At 50.0% G+C, this 20,911-nt stretch overlaps 1 protein-coding gene across 1 annotated transcript; it reads left to right on the top strand.

Annotated features, from left to right (window-relative positions):
* Positions 1–1,703: 1,703 nt before the first annotated feature.
* On the top strand, positions 1,704–2,459 carry LOC132418707 (olfactory receptor 3A1-like; the record flags this gene model as incomplete). Its single annotated transcript, XM_060002696.1, has 1 exon — positions 1,704–2,459. A coding segment is annotated over one exon (756 nt), but the record flags the coding sequence as incomplete, so codon positions are not given.
* Between the last annotated feature and the right edge of the window lie 18,452 nt (positions 2,460–20,911).

A 20,911-nucleotide genomic window follows, 5' to 3' on the forward strand; every position in this document is an offset into this window, starting at 1 on the left:
CCTCCATCCCATCATATTCCTTATCGTAAAGTCTACTCTGCCTGCTATTAATATAGCTACTCAAACTTTCTTATTACTCGAGTTTGCATGGTATGTCTTCATCCATCTTTTTACTGTTACCAGACCTATATCTTTATGTTTTAAAGTGGGTTTCTTATGCTTAGCATATGTTTTGTTTTGCCCTTTTATCCACTTTGACAATCTCTGCTTTTTAACTGAAGCATTTTTTTTAACTGAAGACCATTTACCATTAATGTAATTAGTGATATGGCTCAGTTTAAATCTACCATCCTGTACTTTATTTTCTGTTTGTCCCATGTGTTCTATGTTCCTCGTTCTATCTTTTCATGACTTCTTTTAGATTGAATTAAGTTTTAGAATTCCATTTTATCCTCACTATATCTTTTTTTAGATCTAGGGTTTCTAATAGGCATTTTACCTTATTATTGACTACCTTCAAATGGTTGAAAATCATTCCACATATCATGTAAGAACATTACAACAATATACTTCCAATTACCCACTCATGTCCTTTGTACTATTGTTGTCATACATTTTATTTCTACATTGGTTATAAACCGCACACTATGCTGTTAATATTTTTGCTTAAACAGTTTGCTATGATTGAAAGAGATACTAAAATGAGAAAAATTTATGTTTACCTACATATTTTCCATTTCTGGAACTCGTCATTCATTCACATAAATCCAAAATTCCATCTGGTGTCATCCTTCCTTGAGGAGAACTGTCTTTCACATTTCTTGTAGTGCAGGTTTTCTGCTGACAATAATTCAGCTTTTATATGTCTGAAGAAAGTCTTTAATTTGCTTTCTTCTCTATTGTGGCAAAATTGACATACCATAAAATAAAGCATTTTAAAGTAAACAACTGAGTGGCCTTTAGTACATTCACATGTAAAAGGATTGCCAAGTACTGAGATGAAGAGCAGCTGGAGAAGTTAGCCTTGGATAGAAGGGCAGAGCCCTCTTCCTCCAAGGCAGGAAATAGGCAAGGATGTTTGCTGCTGTAGGTAGGTCTGAAGATGTGACATGGGACAAGATGCTGACGAAACTCTTGTCTGATGACCAGAGAGGAAAGGAGAGGGCGTATCACAGAGGGTCTGCTAGCCCACGAGGAGGACTTTGGCTTTGACTCTGAGTGAGATGGGAGGCACTGAAAGGTTCAGCGCAAGAGAAGGAGGGACCTGATCTCATCACTGATCCTGAGTAGGGGTTCTGTTGGGTTGGTGATGGGACAATTTCAGGTAATTACAAGGTGCAGGGCCACTTACTCAGGTAGAAGTTTCTGAGGGACTGCCTTTGATATTCTCATAGGATGTGCATGTACTGTGACTGCAAGGTCTGTGCACCTCCTCTTAGTGTGAGGACTGATGGGGTTTCCATTCTGCTGGCCTCTCCTTTACTGCCGGTCTCCTGAGCCTAACTGCATTCTTCCAATTCTGAGTTTTATTCCCTTAAGCCTGAAACCAGCCTTCTTTGTCTCTTCCCTCACCACCACTCCCTTTTGTAAATTGAAACTCCAAACTTAAACCCTCGTGTGACTCTGAGTTGGACTCCACAGGTGCGAGTTTCCGTGCGTGGTTCCACCCAGCTGGGGAATGGGACACAGGAGTTGAGGCTTTGCTCTTCGCCAGCTTTCTGCTGCTCTACATAGTGGCTGCGGCTGGGAACTTCTGACTCCACATTCCCATGTATTTCTTCCTGGCCAACCTCTCGCTGCTGGATACTGCCTATATCTCCACCATGGTGCCCCAGATTCTAGTACATCTGCTGGCACCAGTGCGGGTCATGCCCCGTCATGCTTGTCTCACCCAGATATTCTTTCTCCACTTCCTGGCTCCCTGGGAGTGCTGCCTGTGCACAGCCACGGCCTATGACCACTACGCAGCCATCTGCCAGCCACTGCGCTACCTAGTCCTCATGGGCCAAAGGACCCGGACAGGACTGGCTTCAATCTCCTGCCTGCTTGCTTTGACCAGTGCCCTCACCCACACCATCCTTGCGGCTCTCCTCAAGTTCTGTGGACCCCGCCTTATCACCCACTTCTCTTGTGACCTCTCTCCACTGCTCAAACTCTCTTGCTCCACCACGTGGGCCAATGAACTTGCCCTGCTCTTCTTCGGTTTTCTGGTGGCTCTTGCACCCTGTGCCCTTGTTGTGAGCTCCTATATACATGTTGTCGCTGCGGTTTTCAGGACTCACTCTGCCGAGGGCCGAAGAAAAGCCTTTTCTACCCGTGGCGCTCACATCACCATGGTCTGTATTTTCTACATCACTTCAGTCCTCCACTGCATCCTTCCCAGCTCTTCACACTCTGGCTTGAGAGACCGGGTTCTTTCTGTGCTGTATGTGGGCCTCGCTCCCATGCTCGACCCCATCGTCTACGGCACATGCGAAGCAAGGCCACACTCCTCCACAGTGCGGCTGGCACATACCTGATGCTTTGGGAGTTAATCCAACTACATAGGAGTCTCAAATTTAGTGTAGATGGTCCATCTGGTGAATCTTATTTTGTGTGCCAGGTTTTCCTCCATTCTAGCAAAGATCAAATATCTCTGTTGCATTTTTTTATTCTAAAACATTGTTTTTTGTATTGATAGAAATAAAACATTGTCACTGAATAAGTTGTGCAGTTACGGAAGTTCATGAAATGACAAAAAAAATACCCTTCACAATCTCACCACCTACAGAGAACCACTGTGAACATTTTCATGGTTTCCTTCAGGTGTATTTTTGAACAGCAAATGTATGTGCATGTGTATTTAAAGCAGGGAAACAAAACTGGAATCACTGTGTATTTACAGTTCTGGACGCTTAGAGATGTTTTATTTTTTTCAACTACAATATATGCTTATTATAAAATCATTTAGGTAGACATTTCTCCAAAGAACACATGCAGATGGCCAACAGGCACATGAAAAGATGCTCAATATCGCTAATTACTAGAGAAATGCAAATCAAAACGACAATGAGGTATCACCTCACAGCGGTCAGAATGGCCATCATTAAAAAGTCTACAAATAATAGGGACTTCCCCAGGGGCGCAGTGGTTGAGAATCCATCTGCCAATGCAGGGGACACAGGTTCCATCAATGGTCCGGAAAGATCCCACGTGCCACAGAGCAACCAAGGCCGTGAACCACAACTACTGAGCCCGCATGCCACAACTGCTGAAGCCTGTGTGCCAAGAGCCCATGCTCTGCAACAAGAGAAGCCACCGCAATGAGAAGCGCGCGCAGTGCAACGAAGAGTAGCCCCCGACAGCCGCAACTAGAGAAAGCCCGCGCACAGCAATGGAGACCCAATGCAGCAAAAAAAAAAAAAAAAAAAAAAAAAGTCTACAAATAATAAATGCTGGAGAGGGTGTGGAGAAAAAGGAAGCCTCCTACACTGTTGGTGGGCATGTAAATTGGTGCAGCCACTATGGAGAACAGTATGGAGGTTCCTTAAAAAACTAAACATCGAACTACCATATGATCCAGCAATCCCACTCCTGGGCATATGTCCAGGCAAAACTATGATTCAATAAGATACACGCACCCCTATGTTCAGAGCAGCGCTGTTCACAGTAGCCAAGACATGGAAGCAACCTAAACGCCCATTGACAGATAAACAGATAAAGAAGATGTGGGAATAGATACGATGGAATATTACTCAGCCATAAAAAACTGAAACAATGCCATTTGCAGCAACCTGGATGGACCTACAGATTAGCATACTAAGTGAAGTAACACAGAGAAAGACAAATATCATATGATATCACTTATACGTGGAGTCTTTAAAAAAATGATATAAATGAACTTATTTAGAAAACAGAAATGGACTCACAGCCATAAAAAACAAACTTACGGTTACCAAAGAGGATAGCAGAGGGAGAGGGGGAGAGATAAATTAGGGGTTTGGGATTAACAGATACACACTACTATATATAAAATAGATAAACAACAAGGACCTACTCTATAGCACAGGGAACTATATTCAATATCTTGTAATAAAGTATAGTGGAAAAGAATGTGAAAAAGAATATATATATAAAACAATATGTGTGTGTGTGTGTGTAATGGAATCACTTTGCTATACACCTGAAACTAACACAACACTGTAAACGAACTATACTTCAATTTTATAAATGGTTAAAAAAATTTTAATGAAATAAATAAAATCATTTATGCTTTACATAAAGGTGCATTATTAGAAAGTTAAAATTTCTCATAGGGGGCTTCCCTGGTGACACAGTGGTTGAGAGTCCGCCTGCCAATGCAGGGGACACGGGTTCGGGTCCTGGTATGGGAAGATCCCACGTGCCGCGGAGCAACTAAGCCCGTGTGCCACAACTGCTGAGCCTGCGCTCTAGAGCCCGCGAGCCACACGTACTGAGCCCACGCACCTAGAGCCCATGCTCTGCAACAAGAGAAGCCACCGCAATAAGCCCGTGCACTGCAACGAAGAGTGGTCCCTGCTTGCGCAAAGTGCAGCAACAAAGACCAAAGGCAGCCAAAAATAAATAAATAAATAAATAAATAAATAAATAAAATTTTTCCTCATAATGTCTCTGCACTAACCCCTATGAGCAGTTTTATGTGTATTCGTCCAGATTTTTTCCTAGGATATGCTAACCTGCATTTACAATGTTTTTTTACATAAATAAGATCACATCAAGTACCAATTTGGCTGTTTATAATTCTTATTCCATGAATGCCATGTTCTTGTCATTTGTACAATTCCCTATTGGATTGTTTGTCTTTTATGTACTGATTTCTAAGAGTTTTTTGGGTTTTTTTTCACATTTTAAAGATATTTTCTTTAGCTTGCTATTTGTGTCACTGATTTTTTCCTAACTCGTTTGTCTTTTCATCTTATTTATGGCGTTTTGTTCATAACAGAGTTTAACATTTTTGTATAATTAGACATTGATTTTATTTTATTTTTTTGCCTTCTGCACTTTGTATCCTGCCTTTTTTTAAATTTTTTTTCTTTTTTTTTTAAGATGCTGGGTGTAGGAGTTTATTAATTAATTAATTTTATTTTTTTGCCGTGTTGGGTCTTCATTTCTGTGCGAGGGCTTTCTCTAGTTGTGGCAAGCGGGGGCCACTCTTCATCGCAGTGCGCGGGCCTCTCACTATCACGGCCTCCCTTGCTGCGGAGCACAAGCTCCAGACGCACAGGCTCAGTAGTTGTGGCTCACGGGCCTAGTTGCTCCGCGGCATGTGGGATCTTCCCGGACCAGGGCTCGAACCTGTGTCCCCTGCATCGGCAGGTGGACTCTCAACCGCTGCGCCACCAGGGAAGCCCTCCTGCATTTTTTACTATCTGGTTTATAAAGAATCATCCCAATTGATTCCCAATTTGATGCTTTCACGGTGTTTTCTGCCATAAATACGTTTCACATTTCTTTGTGTTCGGACATTGATTCATATTTACTCATGCATGGCTTCTGGGTTTTGTATCATGCATAAATGTCTTCATCAATGTTTTCTCCTTTCATTTTTATGGTTTCATATTTTCTATTTAATTGTATGCTTTCATTTATTCCCATTTCAAGTTTAATTCTTTTGGAAATTAATGTTTCTGTGAAAAGTAAAATCTAGACCAGCTTTCTTCTGACTTGTGTAATCCAAGTAATTTCACCATTGCTCTTTATGTACTCTTTCAATTTCGGTTTCACTCTGACTGCTGACTTAATTTTACATTTTCTCTCCAGTCACATCTCTGGCTTGGTCCCTTAGACACAGCTGCTGGCATCCTGGCTGATAAACCCTACCTTCCGTGAGAATATGGAACTTGTTTTTTATTTTGGACGTCAATTTTGCAGACACATATCTTGGCCTTTCTCCACCTATCCTTCACCCTACTACATGGTAGAGTAATGTTCCCTCATTCCCTAACCAGGTAATATGCTATAATTACAGAGACCTGCATAAATATGGCATGTGGGAATGCATAGTTCTTGCAAAATTATGAACTCCACCTGAAAACTCTCTCATCACTAAACCTCGGACTCTGTATATTTACACATGTGTGTATGCAACCCTTTTAAACAAAATATTCACAACACCATTATTTATAGTAGTAAAAACCAGAAAAACTCAAATGTTCAAGTATCCCCAACTCAACAGTCCTCTAATCCATTGATGCTTTAATCTCCTCTCTCTCATCCCCTTCTTGTCCTCACGTTATTCCCTGCATTCTTGGGAAGGCAACTTAAGCTGAACCAATCAAATGTCTGTCTGTCTTTCTCTGTCTCTTTCTTCTCCCTCCCCAATCCCAACTTTCTGTACTGAATCCTTCAGGTCACTTCCTCAGAGAGGCCAGCCCAGATCACTCAACCCGAATTAGCTAGAAGAACAAATTGCAAGAATAAACAAAGGTGGGGGTTAAACTTTGGTGACGATGACATTTCAACTCGGTCGAGAAATACGGATTATAAACGTTATAAATAAATAACGTTCCAGGGCTTCCCTGGTGGCGCAGTGGTTGAGAGTCCGCCCGCCGATGCAGGGGACAAGGGTTCGTGCCCCGGTCCGGGAAGATCCCACATGCCGCGGAGCGGCTGGGCCCGCGAGCCATGGCCGCTGAGCCTGGGCGACCGGAGCCTGTGCTCCGCAACGGAGGAGGCCACAGCAGTGAGAGGCCCGCGTACTGCAAAAACTAAAAATTAATAAATAAATAAATAAATAAATAACGTTCCAACACCTGACTAACCTTTGGGGGCAAAACAAAATTAGGTCAATGTCATTTTTTGCACCCAAATAAATTCCTAGTGGATTAAAATTTTAAAGTACTAGAAGACGTTATGAGTGACAAATTTTACAGTTTTACAGTAGTGGGTAAGGCTTTCTATTGGACATAAACTACAGAAATCATAATGAAAAGATCGGTGACTTAAATACATTTTAAAAGTTTTTAAAAACCTTCTATATAGAAAAGAAGTATGACCAAAGTTAAAATGAAGCAATGAGGAAGGAAAGCGTTTTCAAATTACAGCAAAGATTTGATATCTTTAACATATAAAGAGCACTCTCAAATCAATAAGTGAAATATGACTATTACAATTAAAAAACAGAAAAAAAGGATATGAAAAGACAGTTCTCAGAAGAGGAGTTACCAGTGGCCAGGTGTCATATGAATATTGTTAAACCAGTTTAGAAATCAAAAGAAAGTGAAACAATATTGAGATATGATTTTGGTTACTATATGGGCAAAGATTTAAAGGATTGAAAATGTCTTGCTTGGTGTGCATTATGGGCTGAATTGTATCCCCCCTTAATTCGTATGTTGAAATCCTATTGTCTAATGTGACAGTATTTGGCGATAGGGACTTTAAAGAGGTAATTAAGGTTATATTTATCAGGTCATAAGTGTGGGTACCTAATCCAATAGGTCTGGTGTCCTTATAAGAAGAGGAACAAGACACCAAAGAGCTCTCTCTTTCTCTCCCTACACACACACACACACACACACACACACACACAAGGACATGTGAGGACACAGCGAGAAGGTGTCTGTCTGTAACTCAAGGAGGAGGCCTCACCAGAAACCAACCTGCTGGCACCTTGATCTTGGACTTCAAGTCTCCAGAACTATGAGAAAATAAATTTCTGCTGTTTAAGACACCTAGTCTATGGTATTTTATTATTATTTTATTATGGCGGGCTAAGCTGCCAAATAGAGGGTAGGAAGTAAGAAAATGGACACTTTCATACACAGTTGGTTGGAGTTAAATTGATGCAAACGTTTTGGAGGGCAACTTGGTAATACATATCAAACACTTTAAAAAGAGATTACTCTTTGACCCAACAAGCCTCCTTCTAAAATCCTATTGTACATAATGTGTTACACAAAAACAAATGTACCAGGGTATTAATTTCAGCATGGTTCATAATACTGAAAAATTATAAGTAGCCTAAAGGCCTATGTACAAGACATTGGTTAAAATAACTATGGTATACACATTCTGTGGAATATTATACAGCTATTGAAAACAATGTGGAAGGCACAGGCTTCTCCAAATCCACTATATGGCCCACTTCTGGGCCAATTTTCGGTGCCCTGTCTGGAAAGGGAAGGTCCTTCTCCTTGTCCCTTTCCTCCAGCTGCCCCTTGCAGTGCCTCCCCTCCTTTGACTCATTTGTCTCCTTTTCTACCACAATATGAGTTGATCAGCAAGGAGCTAATCCCTTAACAAGAAAAGAGGCCTATTTCTCCCTTGAAGTAATAAAGGAGGGCCAAGTCCTCAGACCACAGTAGTTAAATAAATAAAATTATGATTCCCTCAATTCATTAATAGTCAGGACTTTGCTATTGCAAGTGAAAAAAAGTAGAACAGAAACAATCAAAAATATTCCCATTACCTTAAGCGAAAGGGAGAATTTCTGGGTCTGTATAACCGAAAGGTACAGAGGTAGTTCCTGTCTTCAGGCATGGCTGGATCCAGGACTCGGTTCTCTGAGATGTGTCTTCTTCTTGCTCTAGCTTCCCCTCTGTCCATTACCAGTCTGCCCTCCTGCAGCCCCAAAAGTGTCACTGGTTGGATGGGATCACCACGGCCGGAGGAAAGCAGTGCTCCGATTGGCCAGGCCTGAGCCACATGCCCACCCCTGGAATCAGAGGTGACGTCAACTCTATCAGAACCATAATGGCCGAGAGAAAAGGAAAGGGGAGATTTTCTAGCGTGACATGACGATACCGGTACCAAGAGAAGGGACACGGATGCTGGGTGACAAAACCCATAGATGTCCTCTACAGTGGTGCAGACTTTTCATCAAATTCAAAATCAATGTCCAATGTTTTAAAGGAACAAGACTAGGAAAGATTATTCCTTAATCTAACAGAACAGTATTTGTACTTTCCCAAAATAAAAATACTTAGGTCAGAAGGAATACATACGTGATGAAAATATTTAAACAGTACGTACGTGTGAAATTTACCAGGTGGGAGTTTCTTTCGCTAATGCTAATGTCTGGAGATGAGCATTCCTGATAGTGGAGGTGGCTCACTCTAGGTAGTTACTATGCATATCCCCACACATTCACATGGTGGCAGCACAGTGTGAGAACAGAACATACCATACAGAGAACATAGCATATACCACGCAGAGATTCTCAACTTGTTTTAATCTTTCTTAGTACCCAGCTATCTACCTTGCTCTTTCTCTAACTGCCACACGGTTTTCCACTAGGATGGGCTTACTGTAATTTACTGAATCCTTACTCAGTTGAAGCTTTTTTACTCAATGCTATAATTAACATTCTGGTTAATTCTGCCTTGTTTGCATATGCAAGAGTTTCTCTCTGAAAGATTCCCAAAGGTAGGCCAAAGGGTAAGAACAGCTTAAACTTCAATGTAAAATGCCAAATAAATGTCCCGATAGCTTTACTAACACTCCAACTGATAAAGTATAAAAGTCTCTGTTTCTAACAAATATTGGAGGTTGTTAATTAGTTAAATTATTCCTACACTAAAACCTGCCCTGTTCTCACCAAAAGGAAGACTTGAAAGGCTCAAATTGTTTCCAAGTAACTTAACGGAGTCCCAGAAAAAAAGCTCAAGAATATGTTTGGGAACACCAATATCCAGCATCCAAGGTAAAATTTCACAATGTCTGGCGTCCAATATAAAATCACCACGCACGAAAAGCAGCAGGAAAATCCAGTCCCATTAGGAGAGAAATCAATCACAAAGAGGCATCCCAAGTGGAACGGAAAAAGTAAAACTACCTTATCTGCAGACCACCTGATCATGTATGTAGAAAATATGATGTAATTCACAGAAGAGCTACTAAAACTATAAGGGAATTTAGCGAGGTTGCAGGAAACACTATACATTAGAGGGGGCTAACTCCTCCCCCAAAGACTTAACTAATTGTCCCAAAACTTTTCTTCACTCGTCTGAAACAAGGTCAGTAGACCACAAAGTTCCAGTTCCAGTGTTTCTGGGTTGTTTGATCTTCTGCAAACTAAGCTTTTTATTTTGGCAGGAATCAGACCTACTGGTACAAGGTGGTGGGCAAACTAGAATTCTGGTGGGAGGGCACACTTTCTGAGCAGCAACCATGTACTGTACACCAACAGCCTTAAAAAATCAATAGAAAAGTGAATTTTTACCTCAGCAATTCTACCCTTTGGAATCTACCTTGAGGACATAACCAGTCAGGCAAATACTTACACAGAAGAATTCCACTGACTCGTTTCTTATAATAGGGAAAACTGGAAACGTATTAAATGTTAACGCTTATAGTACCTCTTTTATGCAACCAAGTACGTGTTTTTGAAGAAATTTCAGGGGAGAAAAGCTCATATGTTAAGTGAAAATAATTCAGGAAAAAACTTAACCATGAACTTGCAAAAATTACATTATCTTCTTGCTATATATAAATGAAAGTATAAAACTAAGAAAATATTCCAAAATACTGATAGTAGTTAACGCTGAATGACACGACATAATGCATTTTACTTTTCTTCCATCTCCTACACCGTCTTCAATTACCTTGTACTACTAGAATACCTGAAGCCCAGAACCTTCCCTTGAAACCAAGGACAAAGCAAGAAACCGTGGAGGCGCAGTACCTGAAAATATACTCAGACACGGAGTAGTAGTTCAGTTTTATTTTCTGCCGTAACAAACGTTTCAGCACCTCCTCCTCCAGCAACAGGGAAACAACAGGGCCAAGCGGGCGCAAGACCAATGCAAGCAAACAATTAGGGCCCCAGAATAAAGTGGCAACTAGTGTAGGAATCAACGCACCGGGGAGGGACGCCCTGCCTAGGAAGAGGCGCTAGGTTAGTCCTACGCCCCCTTTCCTGGCCCGGGCTTAGTGAAAACATGGAGCACAAAGTGCTGCATGGTCCGCAGCAACAGAGAAGGCTGGTTGAGACCGGAGGTGATGGAAATCTGGAGTCAGCCCGGGTCCTCAGCACTCACTGGGCTAAAAGGGAGAGCAAGAGAAAACCCAGTGAAATGTGGTAACTGTGCGCCTCATGCTCTGCCCGCTCAGCGCGCGGCAGGCTCGGCGCGCAGGTCTACGGCCTCAGACCCCGCCTCTGGGGGTCTCCAATTCACGCTTACAGCCAGCCCGGCCACCTGCCACCGCCCCCCACCGGGGCCCCTCGGAGAACTGACACGGCTAGGGTGCTGCCGCACACTGCGAGCTCCTTCCACACCGCCCCTCGGTGGCGCTGGCCATGTGGCGCCGGGGGCTGGCAGGCCCTCTCTGCCTCCACGGGCCATCGGAGGGGCACCGGGAAGGAGCCGGTGGCGGCACGGCCAAGGAACCGCCTCCCGACCTGGCCTGTGCCGCAGGCCTGCGTGCTCTCAGGCCGCTCTCACTTGTCTCGGCCCCCTCCAGGTCTGCTCCGCCCCCTTCTGGTCCCTCAGGCCGTCTCCCCCCGCGCCCCCCACCTCTCCCCGCCCCCGCTGACCCCTCCCCCACGAGGCCAGCGCCTCCAACGGTCTTGCTCCCCCTTCCCCCACCCCTCCACATCCCCGGGCTGACCCCCTTCTCCCCCTTCCACTGGCTCCCGAAGGCGCATCCCTCGGCCTCTCCTCAAACAGAATATAACTGGAGCAGTTGGCTTCCGGATCCTCTGCCCACGGGCCCGACAAACCCACCCAGCCCCGAGGCGGTGTGTGCACCAGTCCCCGGCGCGCCGTGTCCACCTGGTCCGTAGGCGGCGTCTCCACCTGGTCCCGGCGCGGCGTGTCCACCTGGTCCCTGCGCGGCGTCTCCACCTGGTCCCGGCGCGGCGTGTCCACCTGGTCCCTGCGCGGCGTCTCCACCTGGTCCCGGCGCGGCGCGTCCACCTGGGTGCGGTGCGGGTTGGCCACCGGGCCGTGGGACGGCGTGGCCACGGAGACGCCATATTCGGCGTCTGCCCGCCCCGGGGAAACCATCTCCTCTCGGCCCAGGAGCAGGCGGCAGCTGCAAGGCCTGTGGACCTCCAACGTCTTGTGCGACACCTCTGGCTCCATCTGGCTCGCCCTGGCCTTCACCACCTCTCACCACGCCGCCGCCATCGCCTCGGGCTGCGGCCTCCATGCTGCCACAGGCTTCGCTTCTGCCCTCCACGCCCAGCACGAGCTTCTGAAGGAACGAGGCCCCCACAGGAAGCTCCGCCCCTCGGCGGCTGATGTCACTGGGGCTCCCAGGGCGCCTGCGCAAACAGGCCCCGCCGCCATTCCCCGGATGTCACGCTTGCGAGGCCTCTGGGCACGTGACTGCTTCCCAGCAAACCGGCAAACCCCAGGCGAGCCCCGTGCACCTCAAGGTCTGTGCTGGGGCCAGCTGAGCCACCCTCACGTGTGACCAGCCTGCTGAACGCAGGTCCCTGTCATCGAGTTCTGGAAGGGAGTCGGGCACCTCTGGGCCAGGCCCCGCCAGCCCTCTGGTCTCCCACACGTAGCTCGAGCCTGCATGTGTGTGCGTGGGCACGAGTGCGTGTGTCGGGGCCCGGCCCTGGGGGGATGATGCCAGGGATGCGTAGGGGGCGGTGCCTGCCCGCCTGGGGAGGGAAGCGGGGGGCTGCTGCTGGGTCCGCTGGGGACGGCGTGGGGCCGGGCCGACAGGAGCTCCAAGGCTCCAGGAACACAGACTGCAGCGACTCCAGGCTGCAGGCTTGGCCCGGGCCGGCCAGGTGCATGGGGGAGACCGGCTGGCCGGAAGGGCTGTGGCGGCGGGGGGTGGGGTGCGGGTAGGGGCGGGTGGCTCCACCCAAGGAACAACCCCAGTCTCCTGGCTATTTGGTGGCACAGACCTCATGGGCTTTCTCTCCCCCAGGAACAAAGTCTTGCGGCTCTCCGGGGGCCTGGATGTTCCAGGGGCCCTCAGCTGGGAGGTGAGCCTGTGTCTGCTGAGTGCTGGTCTACTCTGTGTCTGGAAGGGGGTCAAGTCAACAGAAAAGGTACAGCCGGGGTGACGGCAGGCCTGGGGGCAGCAGTGCCTGGGGGGGTGTGGGTGTCTGCCAGTGACCACTGCTGCCACGGGAGGAGACTGCACCAGGGCCAGAGCCCGAGGAGGGGCAGGGACTTCAGTCCGGACCACTTGATCCCCAACGCTGGCTGGAGAGTCCTCTCCACCCTGCGCCTCCAGGCCCGGCATCCTTCCCTCCCGAGTGGAGGTGGAGTGGCCCCGGCAGCTGCTTCCCCTTCCCTGGGGTGAGGGGCATCCCTGGCCCGCCTTCCCTGGCTCGCCTTTCCTCCCTCGGTGTCCCTCGCCCTGCCCAGGCTCTCCCAGCCCTTACCATGCACACCAGCAGGGTGAAGAAAGACCAGCACCATTTCATCCAGGGGCAAGGTCGGTACCCGATCATGCAGGCCACGTCATCCATGAACCGGTCGGCTCCTGGGGTCACGTGAGGCCGGAGGGCCAGAGCTAGAGAGGCACCACCCCTGACCGTTCCGCACCCCCAGCTTGCCTGTCGGCCCAGACCTACCGTACACCCAGGCGATGACCACGCACTCCCAGAAGGCCGAGAGCACCGGGGTGCCACTGGCTGAGTAGTAGTCAAACAGCTGGAAGACATACATCCCACCCTGGGGATGGATCCATGTCAGGGAAGGTGGCAGCCGGCAGCCTGAGGCCAGGGGCATCCCTCACCCTGCCCCCACTCACATCGGTCACCACGGAGAGATCAATGACAAAGCAGAGGGTGCAGCAGAGGGCCACGGAGATCTCTCTTTGGAAACAGAAGTAGTAAGAGGCCGGGAGGAGGTCCAGCAGGCCGGTGATGAAGACTTCCACACCTACAAACTGTGGCCGGGCAACTCAGGCCGTGCCCCTCCCCACCCACCTGCCATCTCCCGTCGCCCAGTGTGGCCTCTGCTCGCCAGCCCCCATGCCCCCATCTCCCAGCCCCCTCTCTTGCGTCCCCCCTCTCAAACCTGGCTGTCAAGGCCAAGCAGCAGCAGCATGAAGAAGAACAGAGCAGCCCAGAGCGGGGCCACAGGCATCAGCGTGACGGCCCGGGGATAGGCGATGAAAGCCAGGCCAGGCCCTGAGGGGGAAGGGGCAGGGTGTGGACACCTGGAGCCCCCCACCCACGACCTGTCCCCCTCCACCCTGCACCACGGTACCAGAGGAGTGGACGATGCCAGGGCACCCTGTGGCCAAGGGCCTTTCCACTTCTGTCAAGACACTGCCGGGCCACTCGAGCCCTCGTGTGTGCGTGTGTGTGTGCGCGTGCGTGCGTGTGTGTGTGTGTGTGTGTGTCTGCACACGCGCGCGCCATACCAGGGGCTGGAAGGTCCCCGCAAGCCCTTGGTAGACCTGTACTCATGAGTGGCGTGTCTGGCTCAGCCTTCTGTACCTGGGTTCCGGCAGCTACTGTGGTCGCAGATCACCACTGACCCAGAGAAGGCCGACCTTTCCCTCTACAACACTCAGGCAAGTGTGAGGACATACCCCGAGGCCCCTGGATACAGATGGATGGGGGCTCGGGGCTCCACGTGGCCTGGCCTGAGGTGGCTGCACAGCTGTGCCTCGCAGCTGCTCAGCCAGGCCTCCTGGCCCAGAGTGATGTGACAAATTGAGTTTGAATTGTTCTCATTTCTCAGAACGTCATTCTGTGTGCGTTCGCGTACACGGTCCGTTACGACAGCAGCTGCCGCTGCTCCGGAGCCCGGGCTGGGGCTTGGGGCGTCTTTACCTGATTCCGCCACCTTGGAGATGTGCACGCCCTGCTCTGTGGCCATGAAGCCCAGGATGGAGAAGACCACGAAGCCAGCAAAGAAGCTGGTCCCGCTGTTGATGAGTGCGAGGATGATGGCATCCCTGGGGGCAGAGGGGACCGTGTGGGCTGGTGAGACTGCCTGCTGCCCACGGGCAGGCAGGGCAGGGGTGGCAGGGCTGTAGGGCCTACTTGTAGCAGTTGTTGTTGAAGCGATTGTAGCTGCCCAGGGCCGTGAGGGCCCCCAGGCCAATGGCGTAAGAAAAGAAAATCTGGGTCCCGGCATCTATCCATACCTGGAGACGAGCGAGGGGAGAGCAGGTGTGAGGAGCCACGGCGAGCACAGGTCAGCTGCAGAGGGAGGGAGAGGCAGGGCCCTCCCCTGGCAGGGAGCGAGGCCGCAGCCCGCACGCAGGTCCCACGCCTCCCGTGCCGACTCCAGGGCCTGGTCTGCAGAGAGGCGGGGGTCCTTGGTGCCGGGGATTAGAACTCACCTAGCCAGAGACAGAGGCAAGATCAAGACGGCAGCAAAGGCCTCTGCCTCCCACACAAGCAGCGCCAAGCGGCTGCTCTGCGGACCCTGCTGGAACGCTCCCGCCCTCCAGACACCTGGCCGTATCCTGCGTGTCCCGCAACCACCGGCAGGCTGTCTTATTGTGTGTCTGTTCACACAGTTGTGCCCACAACCTGACAGGGAGCCCCTGAGGGAGGGATGGGTCCACGCTCCCCGCTGGGTCCCCGAGGGCAGACAGGCAGGTGAGAGAGACAGACCGAGAAGGTCAAAAGCTGACGCAGAGCCGGAAACGAGAGGAACTGGAAGGGAGGGAAGGCGAGACAGGAAAGGCGAGCCAGGGATGCCCCCCACCCCAGGGAAGGGGCAGCCGCTGCCCGGGCCACTCCACCTCCACTCGGGAGGGAAGGCTGCCGGGCCTGGAGGCGCAGGGTGGGGAGGACTCTCCAGCCAGGGTTGGGGATCAAGTGGTCCGGACTGAAGTCCCTGCCCCTCCTCGGGCTCTGGCCCTGGTGCCGTCTCCTCCCTCCCGTGGCAGCAGTGTTTGCTGGCAGACACCCACACCCCCCCAGGCAGTGCTGCCCACAGGCCTGCCGTCACCCCGGCTGTACCTTTTCTGTTGACTTGACCCCCTTCCAGACACAGAAGTAGACCAGCACCCAGCAGACACAGGGTCAGCTCCAAGCTGAGGGTCCCCGGAACCTCCAGGCCCCCAAAGAGCCTCAAGACTTTGTTCCTAGGGGAGGGAAAGCCCATGAGGTCTGTGCCAACAAAGGGCCAGGAGACTGGGGGTGGTCCTGGGGTGGGGCCCCCCGCCGCTACCCCCACCCCACCCCCCGCCGCCACAGCCCTTCTGGCCAGCCGGTCTCCCCCATGCACCGGGCAAGCCACGGCCAAGCCTGCAGCCTGTAGTCGCTGCAGTCTGTGTCCCCGGAGCCTTGGAGCCCCTAGCGGCCCGGCCCCACGCCGTCCCCAGGGGGTCCAGCAGCAGCCCCCTGCTTCCCTCCCCAGGCGGGCAGGCACCGCCCGCTCTGCATCCCTGGCCTCATCCCCGCAGGGCCGGGCCCCGACACACGCATGCGTGCACACGAACACACATGCAGACTCGAGCTACGTGTGGGAGACCAGAGGGCTGGCCGGGCCTGGCCCAGAGGTGCCCGACTCCCTTGCAGAACTCGATGACAGGGACCTGCGCTCAGCAGGCTGGTCACACGTGAAGTTGGCCAGGCTGCCTCTGACACAGACTTCGAAGTGCTCGGGGCTCGCCTGGGGTTTGCAGGCTTGGCAGGGAAACTTAGGTGCATGGAAGCCTTAGGAGGTGGGGCGGGGCTCTGTTTGCACATGCGCACTGGGGAGCTCCAGCCACACTAAGTGGAGGGGCGTCACCTGGAGGCCTCACGGCTAAGCCGCTTACGGGGAGCCTGGGCCCGAGGTAGGCCGGTTAGAGGGACCGGAAGATGTGGGTGTCTGTTTGCGCAGGCTCATTGGGGTTACACAGCGCTCTGCGGTGTGGAGCTTCGTAAGAGGGCGACCATTGGCTGGAGAGCCTGCAGGCTCTGTCGGTGGGAGCCAATCACGAGTCAGGAGCCGTTACCAGGGGTGTGTTTGCGCAGGCGCTCTGGGAATCCCCACGTGAGGGGCCGTTAGACGGTTGGTTTTGTGAGGGACCGTTTTTTTCTTCCCCCGCTCGTAGGGAGGGTGGAAGCGGTTGTAGATGGAGTCTGAGGCAGATGGTGAAGGAGCCATGAGGGCAGCAGACGAAGGCGCAGGTGCCGCGGCCGTTGCAGTGGGAGCAGCATGTGGTGGCCAGGGTGACCCCGGTGACCCGGTCGATCCTGGCGACCCTGGCAACCCTGGCGTGGCAGGAGAGGCAGGTGGCGCAGCCGGTGGCCTTGTGCAGATCCAGTGGGCAGCCCACGCAGCAGGGTCACGTAGAGACGCGGGACCCGGGGCCGGAGATGCGGGTCCGCAGGCGCTACAGTGGTATCCTTTTCCAGGAGCCCCAGTGGGCCGGGCGTCCAGGGGCTGGGCTGGAGGTGGTTTGTGGGGAGGGGCTGCAGGCGGTGGGGCCTGAAGTGTAGAAGGAGGGAACTCTGGGCGGCTGGAGGGTATGGGCCAAGGGTGGTCTGGGCTGACGGGATGGTGGTGGGGCAAACCAACCTGAGGGAAACCAGAGGGTAGGGGTGGTGATGTCCAGGGTGGCCTCAGTGTATAGGGTGGGAGGTTGTGGACGGCCTAAGGGGTGGTCTGGCGGGGAAGCCGCGGGGTGGGGGGGTGAAGGCGAGTCTCAGTGAGGAGGAAGCCTGAGGCACAGGCGAAATCAGTAGTGTGGGTGGTGCCTTAACCATATCTCCTCCAGCACCCTTACTGTGCATTTCCCATCGCCCATTGACGCGGAGATCGCCCACCAGTTGCTGAGTGTATACTTTCTAATCCCAGAGCCCATTCAGAGGGAGCTCAATGTGGAGGGCCCCGTCCTGGTCATGTGGGTTCTACAGGGGTGTAGGGAGGGGCTGGTGGCAGGTGGCCAGAGCCAGGCTCAGGCCAGGTGGAGCTGTAAGGGAGGGTTAAGCCTAAAGAAGAAGTGTGCTGCTCTGGGATTGTCGGTGTGGGGGGACAGGGAGGGACGTGTGCCTCCCCAAACTTGAATTTTATTTTTCCCTCCCTTTTAGCCGATTCACTGCTGAAGACTTTGGCCAACTCCGAAGTTCCATCATCTTCTGTGTCGACCAGCTTTCCTTGGTGATTCACATCTTGCAGTACATTTTTACCCAGTTTCTCGTTTAGCGTCAGCAGGCCCCAGGGCGCTAACCCTAACTTATGTGTCGTGTCCTTGGCGGCCTTCCCTAGGGCACTGCTTTCTTCCGTGGTCACCAGTTGTTGCGGCCTCGTCTTTTGCCTGTACTGGCCCTTGGGCGCTCAGGGTCCACGTATTCTGTTTGGTGATTAAATGTTAACTGCAGAAAATACAGTTGAGCTGCTGTTCTGTGTCTGAGTTTAGTTTTAGCTTCTGCACCTCCTAATATTCTTGCATTTGTGCTCAGGTTGGAGGGGAGGTCTGGGATTCAGCTATTCTGGTAGTACACCTAGTTGAAGACAGTGTCAGAAGTGGAACAAAAAGAAAATTGTGTCCTGCCATTCAGTGTTAATTTTGGAATATTTTCTTAGTTCTATAGTTACATTTTTATATTAACGTATAACGCCAGAATACTAAGTAAGAGTTTGTGCCTTACCGACCTTGTTTCAGGTCTGCAAAGAAAAGTGCTGGGGCAGTTGGTTAAGTGTTTGGGGTGAGGTGATAAGCTCCCTCTAAAACAGCTTGTATTCTGCAACCTTGCTAAACTCACTAGTTGATAGTAATAGGTCTTTTTATAAATCCCATGGGCCTTTCTACATATACAGTCATTTTGTCTGTAAATAAAGGCACATTTACTTCTTCCTTTCCAATCGATGCATTTTAACTGATTTCTGTCATAACGGTTTGGATGTTCCTGCCTCTTTGCATGCCCGGTAAGTTTAGATTGGATGCTAGGCATTATAAGATTTCCCTTGGGTGCTGGATGTGTTTCTATTCCTGAACTTATTCTTAAGCTTTCTTCTGGGATCCTATTAAGTGACTTGGAAACAGTATGAACCTCTTGAGTCTTAGTTTTTTTGTTTGTTTGTTTTGCAGTACGCGTGCCTCTCACTGTTGTGGCCTCTCCCGTTGCGGAGCACACGCTCCTTACACGCAGGTTCAGCGGCCATGGCTCACGGGGCCAGCCGCTCGGCGGCATGCGGGATCCTCCCGGACCGGGGCCCGAAACAGTGTCCCCTGCTTCGGCAGGCGGACTCTCAACCACTGTGCCACCAGGGAAGCCCCTGAGTCTTAGTTTTATAAGATTTGCTTTTTGGGACCAGAGGAGGTCTCACTGTAGGATTAATTATTTTTTAATCATCTTTTTTAAAGTATAATTGCTTTACAATTTTGTGTTAGTTTCTGCTCTATAACCAAGTGAATCAGTTATACATATACATATGTTCCCATATCTCTTCCCTCTTGCGTCTCCCTCCTTCCCACGCTCCCTATCCCACCCCTCTAGGTGGTCACAGAGCACTGAGCTGATCTCCCTGTGCTATGCGGCTGCTTCCCACTTGGTATCTGTTTTACGTTTGGTAGTGTATATATGTCCATGCCACTCTCTCACTTTGTCACAGCTATCCTTCCCCCTCCCCATATCCTCAAGTCCATTCTCTAGTAGGTCTGTGTCTTTATTCCCGTGTTACCCCTAGGTTCTTCATGACCATTTTTTGTTTCTTAGATTCCATATATACGTGTTAGCATACCGTATTTGTTTTTCTCTTTCTGACTTACTTCACTCTATATGACAGACTCTAGATCTATCCACCTCACTACAAATAACTGAGTTTCGTTTCTTTTCATGGCTGTGTAATATTCCATTGTATATATGTGCCACATCTTCTTTGGATTAATTTAATTAACTGAAATCTTCTGTGTTTGAGAAGGCTATAGTTAGAAACAAAGACTCATACACTCTCAGAGTGGTGGTAAAATCTATCTGGACACTTGATTGGCATTTCCTCTTAAATATTAAGATATGCATATCCTTTGACCCACCTTTGGGAAACTATCACAGAAAAACTCTTGTGTATGTGAACAAGGCAGCATTGACCACAGTGTTATTTACAGCATTGTTTGTCATTGTGAAAAATCGGTAGAATGTACATCAACAGGGGAAACGTTCAGTAAATCACAGCAAGTCCGTCCTGGTGGAGTACCATACGGCAGTCAGAGCACAGTAGATAGCTGGGAACTAATATGGAAAGAGATGAAAGCAAATTGCAGAATTCTGAGTATGGCATATTCCTGTTTTTGAATACATTCCGACCATATGACCATGTGGGGAAAGGCAGAGTCACCACCTGGAATGAGCCACCCTGCTTTCAATGTCATCACTGGGCTTTAGGGAGGAAACCTTTCACTATTTAGATTTCCATGTTGTTTAAATATTTTCATAAGGAATTATTAGTTTTGAAATGATTTTCCTGTGGAAAACAATAGTCTGCTCCATTCTTTTCCCTTTAAAACCACTTACTTAACAAACGTTAATTCAGCAAAGGTCTGTGTGGGAGGATTAGGCAGAGGACATCCCCCTGAAGTGGATGTGGAAGCCCAGAGTCAGGGGATGGGAGCTGATAGGAGGGCCAGTAGCAGGGCACATGCTCTATTATGAGAAGCATCTTTCCTAGTCTTGGTTTTTTAAAAGAACCATTAGAAATGGATTTTCATTTTGATGAAAAGTCTGCACCACTGTAGAGGACATCTATGGGTTTTGTCACCCAGCATCCGTGTCCCTTCTCTTGGTACTGGTATCCTCATGTCACCCTAGAAAATCTCCCCCTAGAAAATCTCCCCTTTCCTTTTCTCTCGGCCATTATGGTTCTGATAGAGTTGACGTCACCTCTGATTCCAGGGGTGGGCATGTGGCTCAGGCCTGGCCAATCGGAGCACGGCTTTCCTCCGGCCGCGGTGATCCCATCCAACCAGTGACACTTTTGGGGCTGCAGGGGAGGCAGGCTGGCAATGGACAGAGGGGAAGCTAGAGCAAGAAGACACATCTCAGAGAACCAAATCCTGGATCCAGCAATGCCCGAAGACAGGAACTACCTCTGTACCTTTCGGTTATACAGACCCAGAAATTCTGCCTTTCGCTTAAGCC

This window comes from Delphinus delphis, chromosome X (assembly GCF_949987515.2).
Source record: "Delphinus delphis chromosome X, mDelDel1.2, whole genome shotgun sequence".
NCBI lineage: Eukaryota > Metazoa > Chordata > Mammalia > Artiodactyla > Delphinidae > Delphinus > Delphinus delphis.